Source organism: Melanerpes formicivorus, unplaced genomic scaffold (genome assembly GCF_026170545.1).
Source record: "Melanerpes formicivorus ecotype bairdi unplaced genomic scaffold, bMelFor1.0.p_v2 SCAF_24, whole genome shotgun sequence".
NCBI lineage: Eukaryota > Metazoa > Chordata > Aves > Piciformes > Picidae > Melanerpes > Melanerpes formicivorus.
The window spans coordinates 6,704,590-6,725,031 of NW_027142376.1; the positions used below are offsets into that span (position 1 = coordinate 6,704,590).

The 20,442-nt window shown below is 50.6% G+C and overlaps 1 protein-coding gene across 4 annotated transcripts in view; it reads left to right on the forward strand.

Annotated features, from left to right (window-relative positions):
• The first annotated feature begins 286 nt into the window (after positions 1-286).
• The window catches only part of AOAH (acyloxyacyl hydrolase), a 112,023-nt gene continuing 91,867 nt past the window's right edge, over positions 287-20,442 (forward strand). For all 4 annotated transcript variants that reach the window (XM_068152735.1, XM_068152736.1, XM_068152734.1 and 1 more), the window contains exons 1-3: positions 287-392; positions 874-1,022; positions 18,735-18,830. In XM_068152735.1, coding sequence (XP_068008836.1) covers positions 361-392; positions 874-1,022; positions 18,735-18,830 — 277 coding nt within the window. In that variant the 5' untranslated portion in view covers positions 287-360. The remainder of the gene's footprint in view (positions 393-873; positions 1,023-18,734; positions 18,831-20,442) is intronic.

A 20,442-nucleotide genomic window follows, 5' to 3' on the forward strand; every position in this document is an offset into this window, starting at 1 on the left:
GTAGGAGCCCCATCCAGCCCTCCCATCCCCCTGACTCCAGCCTGAGCAGCCTCTTTCTTTCATTTTCTCATGCCAGTCCTCCCGACCGAAGCCCTGCCTGAAAATCTTGCCGAAGCAGCAAGCAGATAGTTCAAGTTTTTTTTCTCCTCTGCGGAGGAGGGCAGGGGAGTGACGGTGAGGGGTGGGGGGAAGGGTTTGGGGAGTTGGTGGTGGTTTTTTTTTCCCTTTTGCAATGCTAGTTGTGCAGGGGAGTGTCTTGCGTTATTAACGCTGAGTGGCTCCGGCAGCTACTGTGGTTTAAGGTCGTTAGTCATCAGCTGCTGCTGCAGAAGACACAGGAACGCTGAGCCAGAGCTGTTCATGCCACCTTCCTGGTCCTCCCAGGCCGGCAGGTTGGGAAGGGACACAAATGGGGCAATGGGGATGCGTGGGGTTTGGACTGTGGCTGGGGGCCAAAGGGGCATCCCCCCAGCCGGGTCACAGGGTGCCCGTGTGTGGGGGACCGGCTGAGTTGTGGTGGGTGGCTGCACAGCAGCCTTGAATGGCCAGAGAGAGGCTGAGGGGGGTGAAGGGCAGGCAGGGCACCTGGGATGTGTGAGAGGGGATGCTCTGTGCACCCTGTAAGAAGGCAGATCTTGGAGGTCTCTTCCAACCTGGTTGATTCTGTTACTTGTGTTAGATGTGCGAGCTCCAGCCTGGGAAGCAGTCCTTGCTTTCCACAGAGCTACACAGGAGCAAAGGTTTCCTTCTGTCTTGAGCTACTGATGAGACAAGGATGCAGGATGCTCCCTGAGCATTGAAGGCGTACAGGTCTACATGTGCTCTTCCCACCTGATGTCTTCTTTCTTTCTTTTTTTTCCCCCCCTTCCTTAGGATGAGGAGGTCTAGACAGACATTCTTTAATTTATCCTGCATCCTCTGTCTCCTGCTGAAGGCTGCCTCTTCCTCCTCTCTCCCCTGTGGAACTGACCCACCAGCTCCTTCGCTGCCCTCTGGGCTGTACAAAGGGCACACCTGTGTGGGTAGGTATCCAGGTTTTGTTTGCCTGCTGGACTAGTTCATTCCTTGCTCCACCTGTGAGCTGAGAACTGCTGTGCACCTCATAAATCTTGCCTTTATCTATTTCAACAGCTGTGCTGCCAAGTGCTCACAGCCTTTGTTGAAATAAGCCCAGAAGATTTTGCAAGGCCAGCGTGGGGTCTGGAGCCAGTTTATGGTTTTGTTTTCGAGTGGCTGCTTCCCAAAGTTCATGTTGTTCACTCTGCAAGGAATGGTGTCTGAAAGAGCTGGGGTTAGTGTCTGTAGGTCTGGGACCTGGAGGTGTTGTGGGGTCCTAGTATTTGCTTGGGTTCACGATGCAGGCAGGCACAGTTCCCCCCCCCAAGGCTCACCCAAGGTCTCCTCACTGATTTCGTTGCCTGGGAAACTCTACCTGAGAACAGTTGGTCCATACAGGGGCCAGGCAGCTTTGTGGTCTGGGTGGTAGCCTCCAGATGGCCAAGGTACAAGAGCTGTTTGTCACATTTCCTTGCCTTTTCATGAGCACACTGGTACTCAACTGGGGTGAGCATGTTCTGGTAGATCCCTTCTCGTGTGACTTTGGTGACTGTGGTGATCACCACAGCAGCTACAGCCGGAAGTGCCTCATAGCCTCATCTGGCTGTGTGACTCCCAAAGCAAGCCCAGGAACACCAAAGCCAACATAAGCTGTGGGTATCTGCACCAGAAATGCCCTTGATGTGAGGCTTTGCGTACCTAGAGAGAAGCTTTTCTGTCAGCAAGTGATCAAACATTTCATTTTGTTCTCTTCTAGCTTTTCAAGGCACTTTTGCTGTGTCTCCATCCCACAGCAGGGACTTTTTCCTTTTCAGCCCCAGCTTACTTTCACTGTGGCTCAAGGGACACCATTAGAAATAATAAACCTAAACCTGATTTTAAAAAGGGCTTGGCCTCAATTCTGAGCTGCCCACAGTGCCCCTGCAAATTTTGGCACAGCAGGGCAGAGTAGATGTCCTGGTTTCACTGGGACAGGATCCTGGGCCAGCCATGGTCTGCAGGCCATTAGCAGTCTGCAGTCAGCTGGGAGCTTAAGCAGGCAGGGGGATAGCCAGAGCCAAGCTGGAGACTGTGTATCCTGTGCCATCCATGCAACACAGTATAAAGGAGGAAGTCTGGGGATGGGACTCTTTCTCCTTCTGCTTCTCCTTCACTCAAGGGTGACCATTCCTGGGGGGGCTCACTTACCAAAGACTGCTTTCCCCTTTGTTGTGGCTGCCACACATTCCCTGGGCTCAGTATAACTTTGTACACTTACAGTGGTGTTGGTGTTAGTTTTGCTGCTCCATTCAATCCCTTTTCATCTCAGCACGTGGGTCTCCTCTCCTTTTCCTGATTCCCCTTCTCATCTGGGGAGGGGTCATCAGGGGATAGAACAGCTGCTAAGTTTAACCCCAGGTAGAGGCTAAATGTAGGCAGTGAACCAAGACTGGAGAGAAGTCAGGGCACAGCCACTGCCTGGGGTCAGCCATGGATGGAAAAGGAGAGCGTGCTGTGAACAGCACAAATGGCTGTCAGGGACTGGCCTGGTTAACGGCAGCAGGCACAGAAGCAGGGACTGAGCAGCTGACAGAGAGCAGAGGAAGTGGAGAGGTTTCATGGTGAGATCTGTAGGCAGCTATGGCCCTGATGGCAGCAGATGGGTGGTGAGCCTGCTTGCCTCTAGGATTTTCACACTGCTGCTTTTTCAGATGTCAGGGGAACATGGTTTGCCCTTTCCATCCTATTGACCCAGCTAGGCTGTGAATTCCTCAAGTGACTGCACACTGCTTTGAAGTTGCCTTGCACAAGATAAACTCTGCTTTTTCTAGCCCCTTCCCAAGGGGAGGACAGCTGTGCCAGCCCCATTGCTGGGACCGCTGAGCTTCTCCCCAGTGTGTGGGGAAGCGCTCAAAAAACCTCCCAGACCAATTGCTCTCTCTGAGGTGTCCCTTTGGCTAAGAGCATGCAGGTGAGCTCCACTCAGGCCTGTCCACACCTCTGCAAACTGCCACCTGAAAATGAAGCATGCAGAGCATTAAACCTGTGCAGGTCTGGCCTGGCCGGGTAGGGAGGGCTGCTTGATTGCTAGCCCACTTGGCTACCTCTGGGGTTTCACTGATCAGCTGCTTTCTTGAGTAACTCTTGACAACATGGAGGAGCCATCTGTGCCTCTTCCTTGTCACAAGTGGGGAAGGGAAAGCATGGAGGAGCTGATGGATACGCTTGCCGTGGCGTGGAGCAGGGCTAACGTCTGTCCCTGCGACTGATTTGGTGACCAGCACTCTGAGCAGCAGACATTAAGCTGAGACCAGCTTCAGCTGTAGGGGGAAGGCTGTGATTTTCCTTTCAACAGCTCTACTCCAGACCCTGCTGGCTCAGTGAGCCATCTGGGAAGGCACGGGGAGAAAGCCATGAGAGCTTCCTCTGAGTCTTCTTGGCTTTGTAGATGGAGGCAGCATTTTTCATGTGGGCTTGGCAGCGCTGGGTTAACTCTTGGAGACAATGATCTCAAGAGCCTTTTTCAACCTGAAAGCTTTTCTAGCTCTAAGTTCCCACTGCCAAAGGCAGAGGACATTTAGTTTTTTTTCCTTGAAGAAACTGGCTTTCTCATGCAAGTGAAATGGCCAGGTGTCTGAGCTTTCAGAGTTATTTGCCTCTCTTTGCTGGGGGAAATGAGGTGGCTGCACATTGAATAGTCATTTGTGATCCCTCCTCTGTGTGTACCACCTGCCTGATGGAGATTGCTATGCCAGCAGTTAAAGGCAGCAAAAGGACATTCGTTCAGTAACAAACCCCAGAAAATCTCTTCCATTAAGCCCTTTCCACTGAAAGCATCACCACTCCCTGAAGTGATGTGACAGGAGAACAAAAGGCAGTTCTGGAACCTTTATTGATTTCACCCCTGCTGCTGAGGACAGGCTGAGAGAGTTGGGGTTGTTCAGCCCAGAGAAGAAAAGGCTCCAGGGAGACCTTGCTGCAGCTTTTCAGTACTTAAAAGGGGACCTGTAAGAAAGATAGGGACAGTCTCTTTGGCAGGGTCTGTTGTGACAGGACAAGGGTTGGTGTTTTTAAACTAAAAGATAAGAGATTTATAATGGACAGAAGTAAGAATTTGGGTGTTTTTTTATTGTTGTAATGTGTTTTTTTCTTCCCTCCCTCTCTCCCTCCCTCCCTCCTTCCCTCCCACTGAGAGTGGTAAAACCCTGGCCCAGGTTGCCCAGAGAGGTGATTCCCCATCCCTGAAAACATTCCAGGTCAGGTTGGACCGGTCTCTGAGCAACCTGATCTAGCTGGGGGTGTCCCTGCTCACTGCAGGGAGGTTGGACTAGATGAGTTTAGAAGATCTCTCCCAGTCCAAAGCATTCTATGATTCTTCTGTCATCACTTGTGGTGCTCCCTAGGTAAGCACTCTCTGCCCCAGTATGCTCTGGTCATGCTGGGAAAGTGGCTGGATGCTTCAAGGGACTCCCCTGCCCTTGGCAGATGCTGGGATATGTACTATTGGCAAGGCACCTATATGCTGATATGGAATAGGGCTGGAGGAGAGGGGAGTATGAGGCCAAGCTGGCTGATCATTTCAGACAGCTGATAGCAGGAAGCTGGCCAAAACATTTCTGCTTTGAGATTGTTACTTGTCTAGAAAAGGTGACTCCTTTCCACAGCAAACTTAACTGTGCTAGAGAACGTTTAGGCAGAAGCTGTAATCAGGCTCAGCCACTACAGAGAGTCACAGAATTTCTGTTCCATTTTCTGGAAAGATTTGGCTGCTTCATTCAAAGTCTTTTCAAAACTGCCTTGGTGTAAAAATAAAGCACCTGGAAAGCATCCCCACCTGAAAAGGGATTTCATGCTACTGCCTTTTAGAATGAATGAAAAGAGGCCCTTAGTGCCGTGGTCTGGGTGATGAGTTACGGTTGGGTGATAGGTTGCACTTGATGATCTTGGAGGTCTCTTCCAACCTGGCTGATTCTGTGAGGGGGAAAGAACCTGATGGGAATCTTCCCCACCACAAGAGCAGATGTAGTACACCTAAGCAGCTCCCAGCCCTCTCCAGCCTGCTCTTAATGGTCTTTTAGTCCCTGACACGAGAAGAATTTTCCTGACATCTGACAGTCTCTTTCCACTGTCTGTGTTTCCTGCCTTCCCAGGCTGGAAAACTTCCTCCTCCTTTTTGCATACAGTGGAATCAGCTCAGCCCTTTCCTCTGGGCCTTCTGCATGCTTTGCATGTCATAGATCCTTCTGCTTTTCTCTTGTGCTCGATGAAAAGGCTGCAAAAGCTTTCCCTATATGCAGTGCCCCACACGACTGGTTTGGCTGGTGTAAAGCTGGTGAGTTTCTGCTCTGTGCACTGCTTTGGGAGCTGGATGGTGGCTCTGGATTTCATTCCTGCTTTTGTTACTGACTGGCAGTATGGCTCCAGGACAAGACCTAGGGAAGCCTTTGCTAAGTGCAACCTGGTAATTTCAGTGGGGCATCCTGAGACAAGATGCTGTATGTTGTTGTTTTGGTTTTTATCAGCCATGGTGTATGAGTGAGCCCTTCAGGCACTCTGCTCTTTGACCTTCTGCTAAATGAGGAATGTGCTGCCCATTTCACAGGGCAAGCAAAGATTTACTTAAGTTGCTGTACAGGCAGAGAGGGACCTGGGGGTACTGGTTGACAGCAGCTGAACATGAGCCAGCAGTGTGCCCAGGTGGCCAAGAAGGCCAATGGCATCCTGGCCTGCATCAGGAACAGTGTGGTCAGCAGGAGCAGGGAGGTCATTCTGCCCTGTACTCAGCACTGGTTAGGCCACACCTTGAGTCCTGTGTCCAGTTCTGGGCTTCTCAGTTTAGGAAAGATGTTTAGATGCTGGAAGGTGTCCAGAGAAGGGCAACAAAGCTGGGGAGGGGTCTGGAGCACAGCCCTGTGAGTAGAGGCTGAGGGAGCTGGGGTTGCTTAGCCTGGAGAAGAGGAGGCTCAGGGGAGACCTTCTTGCTGTCTACAATTCCCTGAAGGGAGGTTGTAGCCAGGTGGGGGTTGGTCTCTTCTCCCAGGCAACCAGCACCAGAACAAGAGGACACAGTCTCAAGCTGTGCCAGGGGAGGTTTGGGCTGGATATTAGGAAGAAGTTCTTCCCAGCAAGAGAGATTTGCCATTGGAATGTGCTGCCCAGGGAGGTGGTGGAGTCACCATCACTGGAGGTGTTCAAAAAGGGTCTGGATGTGACACTTGGAGCCATGGTTTAGTTAGTCATGAGGTGTTGGGTGATAGGTTGGACTTGATGATCTCTGAGGTCTTTTCCAACCTGGCTGCTTCTATGACTCTATGATACCTGAAGGCAGTACAGTAGCAGTGGCAGCAGTTGCCACTGGTGTTAATGTTTCATCATGCCTGAAGATCAGATTCTTTATTTCTCTACTATTTCTGATTAATTTTGAAACCCTTTTTTTAACACACCTCCCAACAACCTGAATTACCACACAGCCCCTCAAAAGGTCTTTGCACATTGTGCTGTTCTCTAGCAAAGTTGACCTCATCCAGGACTATCTGAAGCAACCTCAGGGAAGGCTGAAGCTGCCTTAGAAGCAGCAGGAAGGGGAGGAGATGAAGGAAGTGGAGGAGATGCTGGAAGTGGAGGAGATGCTGGAAGGCAAGACAGAACTGCTGTATTCTTCTGTTTGGTGAGGAAAGGAGATTTGGGGGTAGATCAATCAGCTAAAAATCAGCTCCTGGAAAAACTCTGCAGTGGTTAAAACTGCAGAAAATCAGCTTTCAAAAGTAAATGTGAGTAAGAGCCTCACTGGATGTATCAAGGAGGAACAGTGTCAGATCAACCTGATTGTCTTGGCTGATGGGATAGAGGCCTGTAGACACAGGAGCAGTAATAGATGTCACAGCTGGGCCTGAGTAAGGCTATTGGCACCACTTCAGCACTAAGCTAATGGCTGAGAGATGTGACATTGATTAAGCTTCCACAAGGCAGGACAAAACTGGTGGGTGGCTTTGTTCAGAGAGTAATTATGAGTGGCTCCTTCTCTGAAAAGAAGCATGGACAAGATTTCTTGGTCCTTCTTGGTCCTCTGTAATGGGTTGGGGCAAACCCCGTCCCCACCACGCGCCGAAATGACGACTCAAAGGGATTGCAAAAGTGATGGAAAGTTTGAACAGAGAACAGTGAGTGCGTGCAGAGAGCTAGAAACACAGTGACACGAAGAAACCCCAAAACAGACCCAGAGAGATCCCATCCCCACCTGAGGGTGCACCCAAAACCCCCAGGGCTCCTCCTTCCCCCCCCCCCCCCCCCCTCTTGCTAGGCTAGTCTCAGCTGGCCAGATCTGAGACTGCCCATCCCCCCGTGGCCTTGGGTCTAGCCAGGCCCCATGGCTGGGAGATCTCTCCCCCAGTTACCCGGTGGCGGAGAGGAAGGAAAGAGGAAGTGCCAGACCCCGCCGTGAAACTTAGTGGTGCAAGGGATCATGGTAGGAAATAACCTAATTTCTGTGTCCACCCACTGGGCTGGACTTCTGGACACAGGAAACACCCCTGTAGCAGAGGGCACCCAGCCCAAACTACAACATCCTCTTTTTTGAATGTAACATCATTCTGGACTTCCATCAGCCAGGATAACCACAGAATCATAGAATGGGCTGGGCTGGAAGGGACCTCCAAAGGTCATCCAGTCCAACCCCTCTGCAGTCAGCAGGGTCAGCCTCAACTAGATCAGGTTGCCCAGAGCCCTGTTGAGCCTCACCTTGAATATCTCCAGGAGAGGGCCCTCAACTACCTCCCTGGGCATGATTTTATGATTCTATGATCTTAACAGGTTTACATCTACCTTGTCCTTTTGGACCATCACAGATGCCACAGATTAGCTGTTAGATCAGAGGCTTCCCATGGAGAGCCATGAGGATGATTCGGGGACTCAAGCATATCCCTTACAAAGAGAGACTGAGAGTCCTGGGGTTATTTAATCTGGAGAGGAGAAGGCTGAGAGGGATCTGATCAATGTCTATCAATATGTGAGGGGTGGGGGGTCAAGTGGAAGGGGCCAAGCTCTTTTGGGTGGTGCACAGCAATAAGCCAAGGAACAACGGAGACAAATTGGAACAGAGAAGGTTCCTCCTCAACATGAGGAGAAAATTCTTTACAGTGAGGGTGATGGAGCCCTGGAATGTGCTGCCCAGACAGGTTGTGGAATCTCCTCTGAAGACTTTCAAAACCCACCTGGATGCATTCCTGTGCAGCCTGCCCTGGGTGATTGCTGCTCTGGCAGGGGGGTTGGACTCAATGATCTCTGGAAGTCCTTTCCAACCCCTAAAATGCTCTGATTCTTCCAAGCCTGTGCTTGGGGATTCAGTGCTGTGACAGCAAGAACCATTTGCAGATGGTGGAGTTTATTTCTTTGCTCCCCAGCAGCAGGCTGCCCTGCTCTGTGGGTGATTAACTTTGGCTGCCCTTTGGGGGAGGAGGTGATTGTCAGGGAGCACTCCGCAGAGCCAGACAGCAGCACTTCCCTTCTTCCTCACTAGTGAGCAGAGAGGCTGTGGGTCAGCAGCCAGGCAAGCACATTTCCCCATCTTTGTGCTTGATAGGGTGCCCTGCTCAGCAGCCTTTGCTGGTCACCTCATCCATTCACCCACGAGCACATACTCCTGGTGTAGGAAGAAGCTTTGAAACATAGAGGACACAGTCTCAAGATGCACCAGGGGAGGTTTGGGTTGGAGGTGAGGAGAAAGTTCTTCACAGAGAGAGTTGTTAGCCATTGGAATGTGCTGCCCAGGGAGGTGGTGGAGTCACTGTCACTGGAGGTGCTCAAGAGGGGATTGGATGTGGCAGTTGGTGCCATGGTTTAGTTGTCATGAGGTGTTGGGTGGCAGGTTGGACTTGATGATCTCTGAGGTCTCTTCCAACCTTATTGATTCTATGGTTCCATATTTTCAGCTCTGGTTATGTTAAAGAATTGCTCTAATGTGAGGGGTCCCTGCCCATGGCAGGGGGGTTGGAACTAGATACAGAATACAGAATTAACCAGGTTGGAAAAGATCTTTGAGATCATCGAGTCCAGCCTACCACCCAACACCATCTAATCAGCTAAACCATGGCACTGAGTGCTTCATTCAGATGATCCTTGAGGTCCCTTCCAGCCCTGATAACTCTGTGATTCTATGTTCTCAAGCTTCCCAGCAGGGTAGAACACTACCCTGTAGCTGTGTTGATTTGTGTGATAGTCAATGTCCTCAGCAGTTTGCCTCTGTTGAGCTGTGCATGAGTGCAGGGATGAAATACCCCCCATGGGGCTGTAGCAGGACCAGTGCCATTCCGAGTCCCCAGTCACTTCCCACAATGGAACGTTGCCAAATGGAGCTGGAGGCTTTTAGTAAGTGCACTCAGACACAGTGGCTGTGCACATATTGTCTGGGGAGGCATCATGACAGAGTGTGTAATTTACAGCTCAGTGAGCTCTGTGGAAAGGCCATGCCCAATACCAGCACCGCACCGCAGTGTGTTTGACTCTGAGAGGCTGGGGGTTGACTTGGATTGCAGCACAGCCACTGCCAAGCCACAGAATCCCTGTGTTCATTTCACCAACCTGGCTCAGTTGGCTCAGTGGCAAAATCTGACCTCCTGATCACTAATAGATATCAAATTTAGCCATAACATCACAGGCTCACAGGATGTTAGGGGTTGGAAGGGACATCCAGAGATCTTCCAGTCCAGCCCCCCTGCCAGAGCAGGACCACAGAATCCAGCACAGGCCACACAGGAACACATCCAGACAGTACTGGAAAGGCTCCAGAGAAGGAGACTCCACAACCTCTCTGGGCAGCCTGCTCCAGGGCTCTGTCACTCTCACAGTGAAGAAGTTCCTCCTCATGTTGAGGTGGAACCTCCTGTGCTGGAGTTTATATCCATTGCCCCTTGTCCTATCCCAGGGTGCAAGTGATCAGAGCCTGTCCCCTCCCTCCTGACCCCCAGCCCTCAGACACTGATAGACATTGATCAGTTCCCCTCTCAGTCTTCTCTTCTAAGGGCTGACCTCCTGCCTGAGTTTGGCTTGCCTGTGCAAAACCAGATTATCAGTGAGGCCAGGGCAGCATTTACTGACTGCAGCCTTAACCTCAGCTAGTTCTCCAGCTAGTTCTCCAAGTGCTTTGGATGCTTTTGTACAACATGACTTCCCCACAGAGCAGGAGAGCTCTACATGGCTGGTTGACCACTGACTGAACAGTCCCAGGGCTCTCAGCCTCTCCTCTCCAGGCAGTGCTCCAGTCCCTTCAGCATCCTGGTAGCTCTCTGTTGGACTCTGTCCAGCAGATGCCTGTCCCTCTTGAACTGGGGAACCCAAAACTGGACATAATCCTTAAGATTATGCTGTGGGTAGAAGGATCACAGGCATGTGAGTAAGTCTGTTAGAGAGACTGAAGAAGCTGCTCAAATAGGAATATTTCCTACAGGGATATTAATCTTCAGCAGCTGATGGTGGGGGGGAAAAAGTCATTTTCCAAATCAGCCTAAGCCTTACTGAGGGTTTCTGGGTGTAAAATGCAAATATCTCTTAATGATCACAATATAAAGGTGTGCTTGGCAAGCCAACAGACACCCTTGTATGTGTGCAGGTAGATACAGATGTGCAACATGGCAACTCTTCCCTGCATCTCACATAGCTGATGCTTGCCATGAGCATCTGGAGGGTTGTATTTTGTTTATTTAAGGCTGGTTGGTTGGTTGCTGATTGCACAATGCATGATGCCTCCCACTCTCATGATTGTGTTAGCCTTGCACAGAGTCCTGCTTGTGCTTAAGGCAATCACTGTCAGTGGTGTGAGGAACTCTGTATCTGAAGCAAGTTGTGTGCATTCTGCAACCCCTATTACAGGAAGGATCTGGAGGTGCTGGAAGGTGTTCAGAGATGGGCCACAAGGATGGGCAGAGGGCTGGAGCTGCTCTGCTGTGAGGACAGACTGAGGGAGTTTGGGGCTGTTCAGTCTGGAGAAGAGAAGGCTATGGGGAGACCTAATTGTGGCCTTCCAGGATCTGAAGGGGGCTACAAGAAAGGTGGGGAGGGACTTTTGAGGGTGTCAGGGAGTGATAGGACTGGGGGGAATGGAGCAAAACTAGAAATGGGAGGATTGAGATTGGATGTTAGGAAGAAGTTATTCCCCATGAGGGTGGTGAGAGACTGGCACAGGTTGCCCAGGGAGGTGATGGAAGCCTCATCCCTGGAGGTTTTTGCAGCCAGGCTGGCTGTGGCTGTGAGCAAGCTGCTGTAGTGTGAGGTGTCCCTGGCCATGGCAGGGGGGTTGGAACTGGCTGATCCTTGAGGTCCCTTCCAACCCTGACAATTCTATGGTTCAGGATCTGAAAAAAAAAGATCAATCCTTTGAGGCTGGGATGAAGTCCATTCCATTAACCCCTCCTGCTCCCATTCAGGCTACAGTAAAATGTGAATACCCTTGCTTGGTTGGAAAACAAAACTTCATGATTGGCACACGCAGACCCACTTGTAATTCCTGTTAATTAATACAGAAAGCATTTCCATTGGAAATGCCTGCAGGTATAGATTTTTCTTAAACTCTTTAAAGTCTGATGGAAGAAACTCTAGGGATATGTTTTTGGCTGGGAGATGTTGATAGCAGAGGCTTCCAGGAAGTGAAAGCTGAGAATCAGCATCAGAGTTCTCACTGGGTGAAGGAAAAAATAATTCATAGAATGGGTGGATAGAATCCCAAGCAAGTTGGAAGGGACCTCAAAGATCATCTAGTCCAACCTTTCAGAGTAAAAGAATGTAGTATTAATGAAGTAATATAGTACCATAGAATTGTTAGGGTTGGAAGGGCCCTCAAGGATCAGCCAGTTCCAACCCCCCTGCCATGGCCAGGGACACCTCACACTACAGCAGCTTGCTCACAGCCACATCCAGCCTGGCTGCAAAAACCTCCAGGGACGAGGCTGCCACCACCTCCCTGGGCAACCTGTGCCAGTCTCTCACCACCCTCATGGGGAAGAACTTCTTCCTAACATCCAATCTCAATCTACCCATTTCTAGTTTTGCTCCATCCCCCCCAGTCCTATCACTCTGTGACACCCTCAAAAGTCCCTCCCCAGCTTTCTTGTAGCCCTCTGCAGATCCTGGAAGGCCACAAGAAGGTCTCCTTGAAGCCTTCTCTTCTCCAGACTGAACAGCCCCATAGGGGCTGGAGGTGTTCAAGAGAGGATTGGATGTGGCACTTGGTGCCATGGTCTAGTCATGAGGTCTGTGGTGACAGGTTGGACTTGACGATCTCTGAGGTCTCTTCCAACCTTGGTGATACTGTGATACTGTAATTTATATCTGGGGGACAGTGCTATGGCTGGAGGGGTGAGAAAGGCCTCCAGCACCCAGGAGCCTGAGCAAAGGATGGCAGAGGAAGATGTGCCAGCTGCCAGGAATCCTCATAGCAGAGCAGCTCCAGCCCTCTGCTCATCCTCATGGCCCTTCTCTGGATACCTTCCAGCACCTCCAGATCCTTCCTGGAATAGTGTTAATGAAGGAATAGAGTTCTGAAATCAGGGGTCTGAAGTTCCTCCCTGCTATTGCATGGGCAGCAGGAAGGAGAGTTGACATTGCAGGACTTGCTGGTTTGGGTACAGAGCTCCAACACCCTCCAAAAGAATGCTGAATTAATACTTCCCAAATGTCTTTAGCCAGCAGCTTTCTGTGCAGTGACAGACGTGCTAATCATGCACCATTCAGCATGTCTAAGATACCTGATGGTGCTTAGTAAATTTAGGGGGGGGGGGGGAAAGGTCTTGTATTTGCCAACATCTCTGCATATAGATACCTGTAATCATATTCAGTGCCTCTGGGAAATACATCAACACTGCAAATGCAATAGGTGGCAAAGTTTGAGTTAAAAAGACTTTTGCACTCAGACTCCTTTCTGGAGTACCCTTTCAAAGCAGCAAACCCTCTGGCTGTGTATGAGAAAATACCTGCCCTAACATTGCAGGCACAGTTCTGTCTTTTGAGCTGAGTGTTTCCACACCAGGATGAAACCTTGAGGGTATTAAGGGTTGTTCTCTGGAGCAACCTGCATTAGTGTGCGGTGTCCCTGCCCATGGCAGGAGGATTGGAACTGGATGATCCTTGGGGTCCCTTCCAACCCTGACAATTCTATGATTCTATGATCTAGGAATGGAAGAAGCAAGAGTATGCTTTGGGAAAAACTTCATCTTCTGTACTACATAAGCCCAGGAAGATGAGAGACACACTTGTACTGCAGACAGCTTTGAGGCAGAGGTTTGATGCTGTGTCAGGCAAGGATCTGGCTCCTGTTCCATCATGAGTGACCATAACCTGGCTGTCAGAGTTTACAGAGAGCTACTTTGTGTCCAAGGCCACATTTTTGGGGGCCTATTTCCTCCTTATACTCCAGGATGCACATTTAATGAGGAGAGGCTGAGGGAGCTGGGATTGCTTAGCCTGGAGAAGAGGAGGTTCAGGGGAGGTATCGTTGCTGTCTACAACTACCTGAAGGGAGGTTGTAGCCAGGAGGGAGTTGGTCTCTTCTCCCAGGCAACCAGCATTAGAACAAGAGGAAACAGTCTCAAGCTGTGCCAGGGGAAGTTTAGGCTGGAGGTGAGGAGAAAGTTATTCACGGAGAGAGTTGTTCACCATTGGAATGTGCTGCCCAGGGAGGTGGTGGAGTCACCATCCCTGGAGGTGTTCAAGAGGGGACTGGATGTGGCACTTGGTGCCATGGTCTAGTCATGAGATCTGTGGTGACAGGTTAGACTTGATGATCTCTGAGGTCTCTTCCAACCTTGGTGATACTGTGATACTGTAATTTATATCTGGGGGACAGTGCTATGGCTGGAGGGGTGAGAAAGGCCTCCAGCACCCAGGAGCCTGAGCAAAGGATGGCAGAGGAAGATGTGCCAGCTGCCAGGAATCCCATATAAAAGAGTTTTGCTCAGACAAATGTATTTAGATCTGAGTCTTAGGGAGGCAGCTTTTGCTATCCAGACACCTCTTGACATCCCTAGGTATAATTCTAATTATAGAGCCTTTCAAACCTAGGCAGCAGAAGTGGATTAAGTTAAATAGTCTGCTCAAACTGCCAGAGGCTTCACAGCTGAGGAATGAATTTCTCTAGCACTGATTTTATTACTGGGTTATGATTTTAGTATATACTTTTTCCCTTCCTCCCTCCCAAACTTGTTGGGAATGTCACTTTGTTATTGCCCTCCATTTTCAAACACATGGGGAGAGGTACTGCCTGACGTGTGAGCTTTCAGATGACTGCTGCTGTGCAAAATGGTTATGGCTTTCTCTTATCTCCCTAGAAATTAATAGCAGATGGGACAAACCATCACTAAAAGAGACAGGCCTTTTATTAATGCCAGAGCCTAGTTTCTAGTGGCTGCTAGGCATTATAATGGCAATGAATTTCTGCCAGAGGAAGCATCCTTCAGCCTGTCAAGGCACTGAAATGTGTTATTGAGGAGCAACAGCAGCACCTGCTTCTTGCAACTTAGAGTCAGAGAATCACAGAATCAATAAGGTTGGAAAAGACCTCAGAGATCATCAAGTCCAACCTGTCACCCAACACCTCCTGACTAACTCAACCATGGCACCAAGTGCCACATCCAATCCTTTTTTGCCCACCTCCAGGGATGGTGACTCCACCACCTCCCTGGGCAGCACATTCCAATGGCCAATCTCTCTTGCTGGGAAGAACTTTCTCCTCACCTCCAGCCTAAACTTCCCCTGGCACAGCTTGAGACTGTGTCCTCTTGTTCTGGTGCTGCTTGCCTGGGAGAAGAGACCAACCCCCACCTGGTTACAACCTCCCTTCAGGTAGTTGTAGAGAGCAATAAGGTCACCCCTGAGCCTCCTCCTCTCCAGGCTAAGCAACCCCAGCTCCCTCAGCCTCTCCTCACAGGGCTGTGCTCCAGACCCCTCCCCAACCCCTACCTGGCTGCAACCTCCCTTCAGGTAGTTGTTCCTAAAGAGAGTCTTGTGGGCCTAGGAAAGACTTTTTGAAACCTTTTAAGCTTTTTTTTAACAAAAACCATTTTAAAGCTTTTTTAAGGCTCTGCTGGTGCAGCCTGTCTGGGCTGCCTAGTGTGTGCCCAGCTCATGGTGGAGAAATCAATGGCATCCAAACATCTACTCAGCTGAAAACAAGCAAGGGCTGCTAATGACTGCTGCAGATCTGGAAGTGCTTTTCTACTGATGCTCAGAGTGTTACAAAGCCTGTATTCTTGCTTGGCATGAACAAACCAGACCCAGAAGGCAGGGCAAGGGTAGTGTGGGTGGTCTGCAAGCTGCTCATCTGTGTTAATAACATGACCTTGAATGTGGCCAGAGAAGGGCAACAAAGCTGGGGAGGGGTCTGGAACACAGCCCTGAGGGAGCTGGGGTTGTTTAGCCTGGAGAAGAAAGAGGAGGCTCAGGGCAGAGCTTATTGCTCTCTACAACTCCCTGAAGGGAGGTTGTAGCCAGGTGGGGGTTGGTCTATTCTCCCAGGCAACCAGCACCAGAACAAGGGGACACAGTCTCAAACTGTGCCAGGGAGGCTTAGGCTGGAGGTGAGGAGAAAGTTCTTCCCAGAAAGAGGAATTGGCCATTGGAATGTGCTGCCCAGGGAGGTGGTGGAGTCACCATCCCTGGAGGTATTCAAAAAGGGATTGCATGTGGCACTTGGAGCCATGGTTTAGTTAGTCATGAGGTGTTGGGTGATAGGTTGAACTTGATGATCTCTGAGGTCTTTTCCAACCTTATTCATTCTGTGAATTTTTGACCTTATGATAGGAACTTGTAAGGTCCAAGCTGTGCCTTTTAGATGTGCTTGCAGCTGTCTCAAGGATTTGCACTGCCACCCTAGCTCTAAATGATGGAGTTGGTGTGGCTGTTCCCACGCTAACCTTGCAAATAAACCAAGGTCTATTCTCATACAATCATAGAATGGTTTGGGTTGGAAGTGACCTCCAAAGATCATCTGCTCCATGCCCCTGTCTGTGAGGCCAGTGCAGGGCACGGCTTGCACTCAAATAGCTGAAGTCTCTTGCACCCCTCTACTGCCTCCCTCCTCAACTGGGTGTCCTCATCCAAATGTACTCCTGGGATTGGCCCTGGCATTGCCTGGGGCATGAGACAGGATCAGGCTGTGCTAAGGCACCTGCTTGTGGTTAACCAGGGACCAGGTGGCCTGGGACTGTTCTTTAAGCCTGAGTCTTGAGCACACTTTGCCCTTCAACTTGGATGTGCCCTTTGGTTTCACTGTGGGGTTTTATTGTTCTACTTCTTTCATACCTTTATGAGCTATTGTCTTTTAATTAATTGTTAATTCCTTGGGTAGCCCACAGGTATTTTGGGGCTGAGAGGGAACAAGGAATGACTTGCTTCAAGGGTTTTTTTAACTTGGTTGTATCTCTCTCCATTTATTCTCCATTCTTTTTAGGCTGACTGGAGGTAATGGCTCTGAGCATGCTTTATAAATCACTCTGCAGACTGCTTTGAGTGAGCATTTTATTTAATAAGTATGGAGAAGTGGGCTTTTAGCCCTGCAAAAGAGGTGGCAGGTTCACTGTAATTTCCCCTGGATTGCTGTATTTGGGGTAGAAGCAGTTACAGAAGGCTCAGGCATATTGGTCTTACAGCACGTTCCAATTGAATTACCTCCTCTTTGACTTGCTGCTTGATCCTTAGGAGCATCAGAGTTATTTATGTTGGGAAAACAGCACTTTGATTTAACAGCACACAGGCAGGGACACTTGGAAGGAATTTAAAAGCTCTCTTTGAAGAGTCTGAAAACCCTGCAGCCTGAGCACCTGGACACTGATGCTCTTGAGCTTTGGGAAAGGGTGGATCTGCAGCCACATCCAAATGCTGCAGCTCACCTCCTGTTCCAGACTAGGTCAGGGTGGATCTGCAGCCACATCCAAATGCTGCAGCTCACCTCCTGTTCCAGACTAGGTCAGGGTGGATCTGCAGCCACATCCAAATGCTGCAGCTCACCTCCTGTTCCAGACTAGGTCATGGTGGATCTGCAGCCACATCCAAATGCTGCAGCTCACCTCCTGTTCCAGACTAGGTCACAGTGGATCTGCAGCCACATCCAAATGCTGCAGCTCACCTCCTGTTCCAGACTAGGTCATGGTGGATCTGCAGCCACATCCAAATGCTGCAGCTCACCTCCTGTTCCAGACTAGGCCAGGGTGGATCTGCAGCCACATCCAAATGCTGCTGCTCACCTCCTGTTCTAGACTAGGCCAGGGTTGATCTGCAGCCACATCCAAATGCTGCAGCTCACCTCCTGTTCTAGACTAGGCCAGGGTTGATCTGCAGCCACATCCAAATGCTGCAGCTCACCTCCTGTTCCAGACTAGGTCATGGTGGATCTGCAGCCACATCCAAATGCTGCAGCTCACCTCCTGTTCCAGACTAGGTCATGGTGGATCTGCAGCCACATCCAAATGCTGCAGCTCACCTCCTGTTCTAGACTAGGTCAGAGCAAATCCTGAGAGCTGAGATTTCTTGCATTGGGAAGGAAACAATGTTCAGTTACAAGGGATTTCCAAGAGAAATCTTTGTTCAGGCTGCTGTGAAATGCTGTCCTGGCTCCTTGCCTCCTGTCTGCCTGAGATACCCACCTCGACTGGGCTGCAGCAAGAGAAGCAGAGCCAGCAGGGCCAGGGAGGTGATTCTCCCCCTCTGCTCTGCTGAGACCCCACCTGGAGCACTGTGTCCAGTTCTGGAGCCTCTGTTCCAGGAAGTATCTGGAGGTTCTGGAAGGTGTCCAGAGAAGGGCCACCAGGATGAGCAGAGGGCTGGAGCTCCTCTCCTATGAGGACAGACTGAGGGAGCTGGGGCTGTTCAGTCTGGAGAAGAGAAGGCTCTGAGGAGACCTAATTGTGGCCTTCCAGGATCTGAAGAGGTTTTTTCTCTTGAACACTCAATTTCCATGGAGCATCTCTAGAATTCAAATGCCCAATGATGTCTGAAAAACTTCTGTGGCACAAGGTGGGACAGCAATGTGACCTGGTGACCAAGAAGGATAATGGGGTCCTGGGAGGCATTCAGAGGAGTGTGTCCAGCAGATCCAGGGAGATTCTCCTCCCACTCTGCTCTGCCCTGGTGAGGCCTCACCTGGAATATTGCATCCAGTTCTGGGCTCCCCAGGTCAAGAGGGACAGGGATCTACTGGAGAGAGTCCAAGGGAGGGCTACAAGGATGCTGAAGGGACTGCAGCACTGCCTGGGGAGGAGAGGCTGAGAGCTCTGGGGCTGTTCAGTCTGGCGAAGACTGAGAAGGGATTTAATCAATGTCTATCAGTGTCTGAGGGGTGGGGCTCAGGAGGGAGGGGACAGGCTCTGTTCAGTTGCACCCTGGGATAGGACAAGGGGCAATGGATAGAAACCCCAGCACAGGAGGTTCCACCTCAACATGAGGAGGAACTTTTTCACTGTGAGGGTCACAGAGCCCTGGAGCAGGCTGCCCAGAGAGGTTGTGGAGTCTCCTTCTCTGGAGCCTTCCCAGCCCTGTCTGGATGTGTTCCTGTGTGACCTGTGCTGGATTCTCTGGTCCTGCTCTGGCAGCGGGGTTGGACTGGAAGACCTCCAGAGGTTCCTTCCACCCCCTGACATCCTGTGAGCCTGTGATAAGGTGCTTTGTTGCACTTCACAGATAACTGAACTCACTCTTCTTGTTTCTCTGTTTGTTTAAAGGCTGTGTGCTCGTGGTGTCTGTAATTGAGCAGCTTGCACAGTGGCACAACAGCACAGTAAAGGCAGCCATGGAGAGGCTCTGCAACTACATCCCTGGTAAGTACCAAGCCGTGCACCCCACGTAATGTTGGTGCTGCTGTGTTCCTCTGCTCATGAAAAATCCACACGTGGGGGCTGGAAAAGCTTTACCCCCTTCTTGTGCAGCAAGCACCTCTAAGGAGTGTAGCTGAAGCAGTTCTGGGGCTGTCAGTTCAAGAAGGACCTCAGGGAACTGCATCATACTATCACAGTATCACCAAGGTAGGAAGAGACCTCAAAGATCATCAAGTCCAACCTATCACCACAGACCTCATGACTAGACCATGGCACCAAGTGCCACATCCAATCCCCTCTTGAACACCTCCAGGGACGGTGACTCCACCACCTCCCTGGGCAGCACATTCCACTGACTAATGGCCCTCTTGGTGAAGAACTTTCTCCTCACCTCGAGCCTGAACCTCCCCTGGTGCAGCCTGAGACTGTGTCCTCTTTAGAGTCCAGTGAAGAGCCACAGAAATGATTAGGGGAGTAGAACATCTTCCTTATGAGGAGAGACTGAGTGAGCTGAGGGCTCTGTGGCTTGGAGAGGAGGAGACTGAGAGGTGACCTCATTCATGTTGATAAAGCTGTGCAGAATGAGTGCCCAGAGGCTGGAGCCAGGCTCTGCTGGGGGATGCCCAATGGCACCACAAGAGGCAGTGGTAGAAGCTGAGGCAGAGAAAGTTCCATGGAAACAGGAGGAAAATTATTTCCCTGTGAGGGTAACAGAGCCCTGGAACAGGCTGCCCAGGGGGGTTGTGGAGTCTCCCTCTCTGGAGACATTCAAAACCTGCCTGGGTGTGTTCCTGTGTGATCTGCTATTGGTGCTCCTGTTCTAGCAGGGGGGTTGGACTGGATGAGCTTTCAAGGTCCCTTCCAGCCCCTGAGGCTCTGTGAAAGACAGCAAGGTGCTGTCTGCAGGGAAGGCAGCAGCATGGCTCACCTGGCTTTGCACCTTTGAGTTTGTCCCTTAGTTAGAGTGGAGTTCAGCCCATGTATGAGAACCAACACCTGCAGACCCTGTCCTTCCCTATTTCTCCCTTTAATCATAGCATCACAGGATTGTCAGGGTTGGAAGGATCAGCCTCAAGGATCAGCCAGTTCCAACCCCCCTGCCATGGCCAGGGACACCTCACACTACAGCAGGTTGCTCACAGCCACATCCAGCCTGGCTGCAAAAACCTCCAGGCATGAGGCTTCCACCACCTCCCTGGGCAGCCTGTGCCAGGCTCTCACCACCCTCATGGGGAACAACTTCTTCCTAACATCCAATCTGAATCTACCCATTTCTAGTTTTGCTCCATTCCCCCCAGTCCTATCACTCCCTGACACCCTCAAAAGTCCCTCCTCAGCTTTCTTGTAGCCCTCTTCAGATACTGGAAGATCTGCAGCCATATCCAAATGCTGCAGCTCAGCTCCTGTTCTACACTAGGGCAGAGCAAAGCTTAAGAACAGAGGCACTGCATGCCTAGCCACTCCCCTGTCTTGTCTTTATAGCAATGGTGAAGATGAAAATGTTTTCAGCAGGTGTGGGAAGCTGCTGTTGTAAAACCTCAGGATTGATCTGGGGGTGGCAGGTGTAAGGTGTGAGCATTTGGTCTGCACAGAGAAGCTGCTGAAATGCAACTGA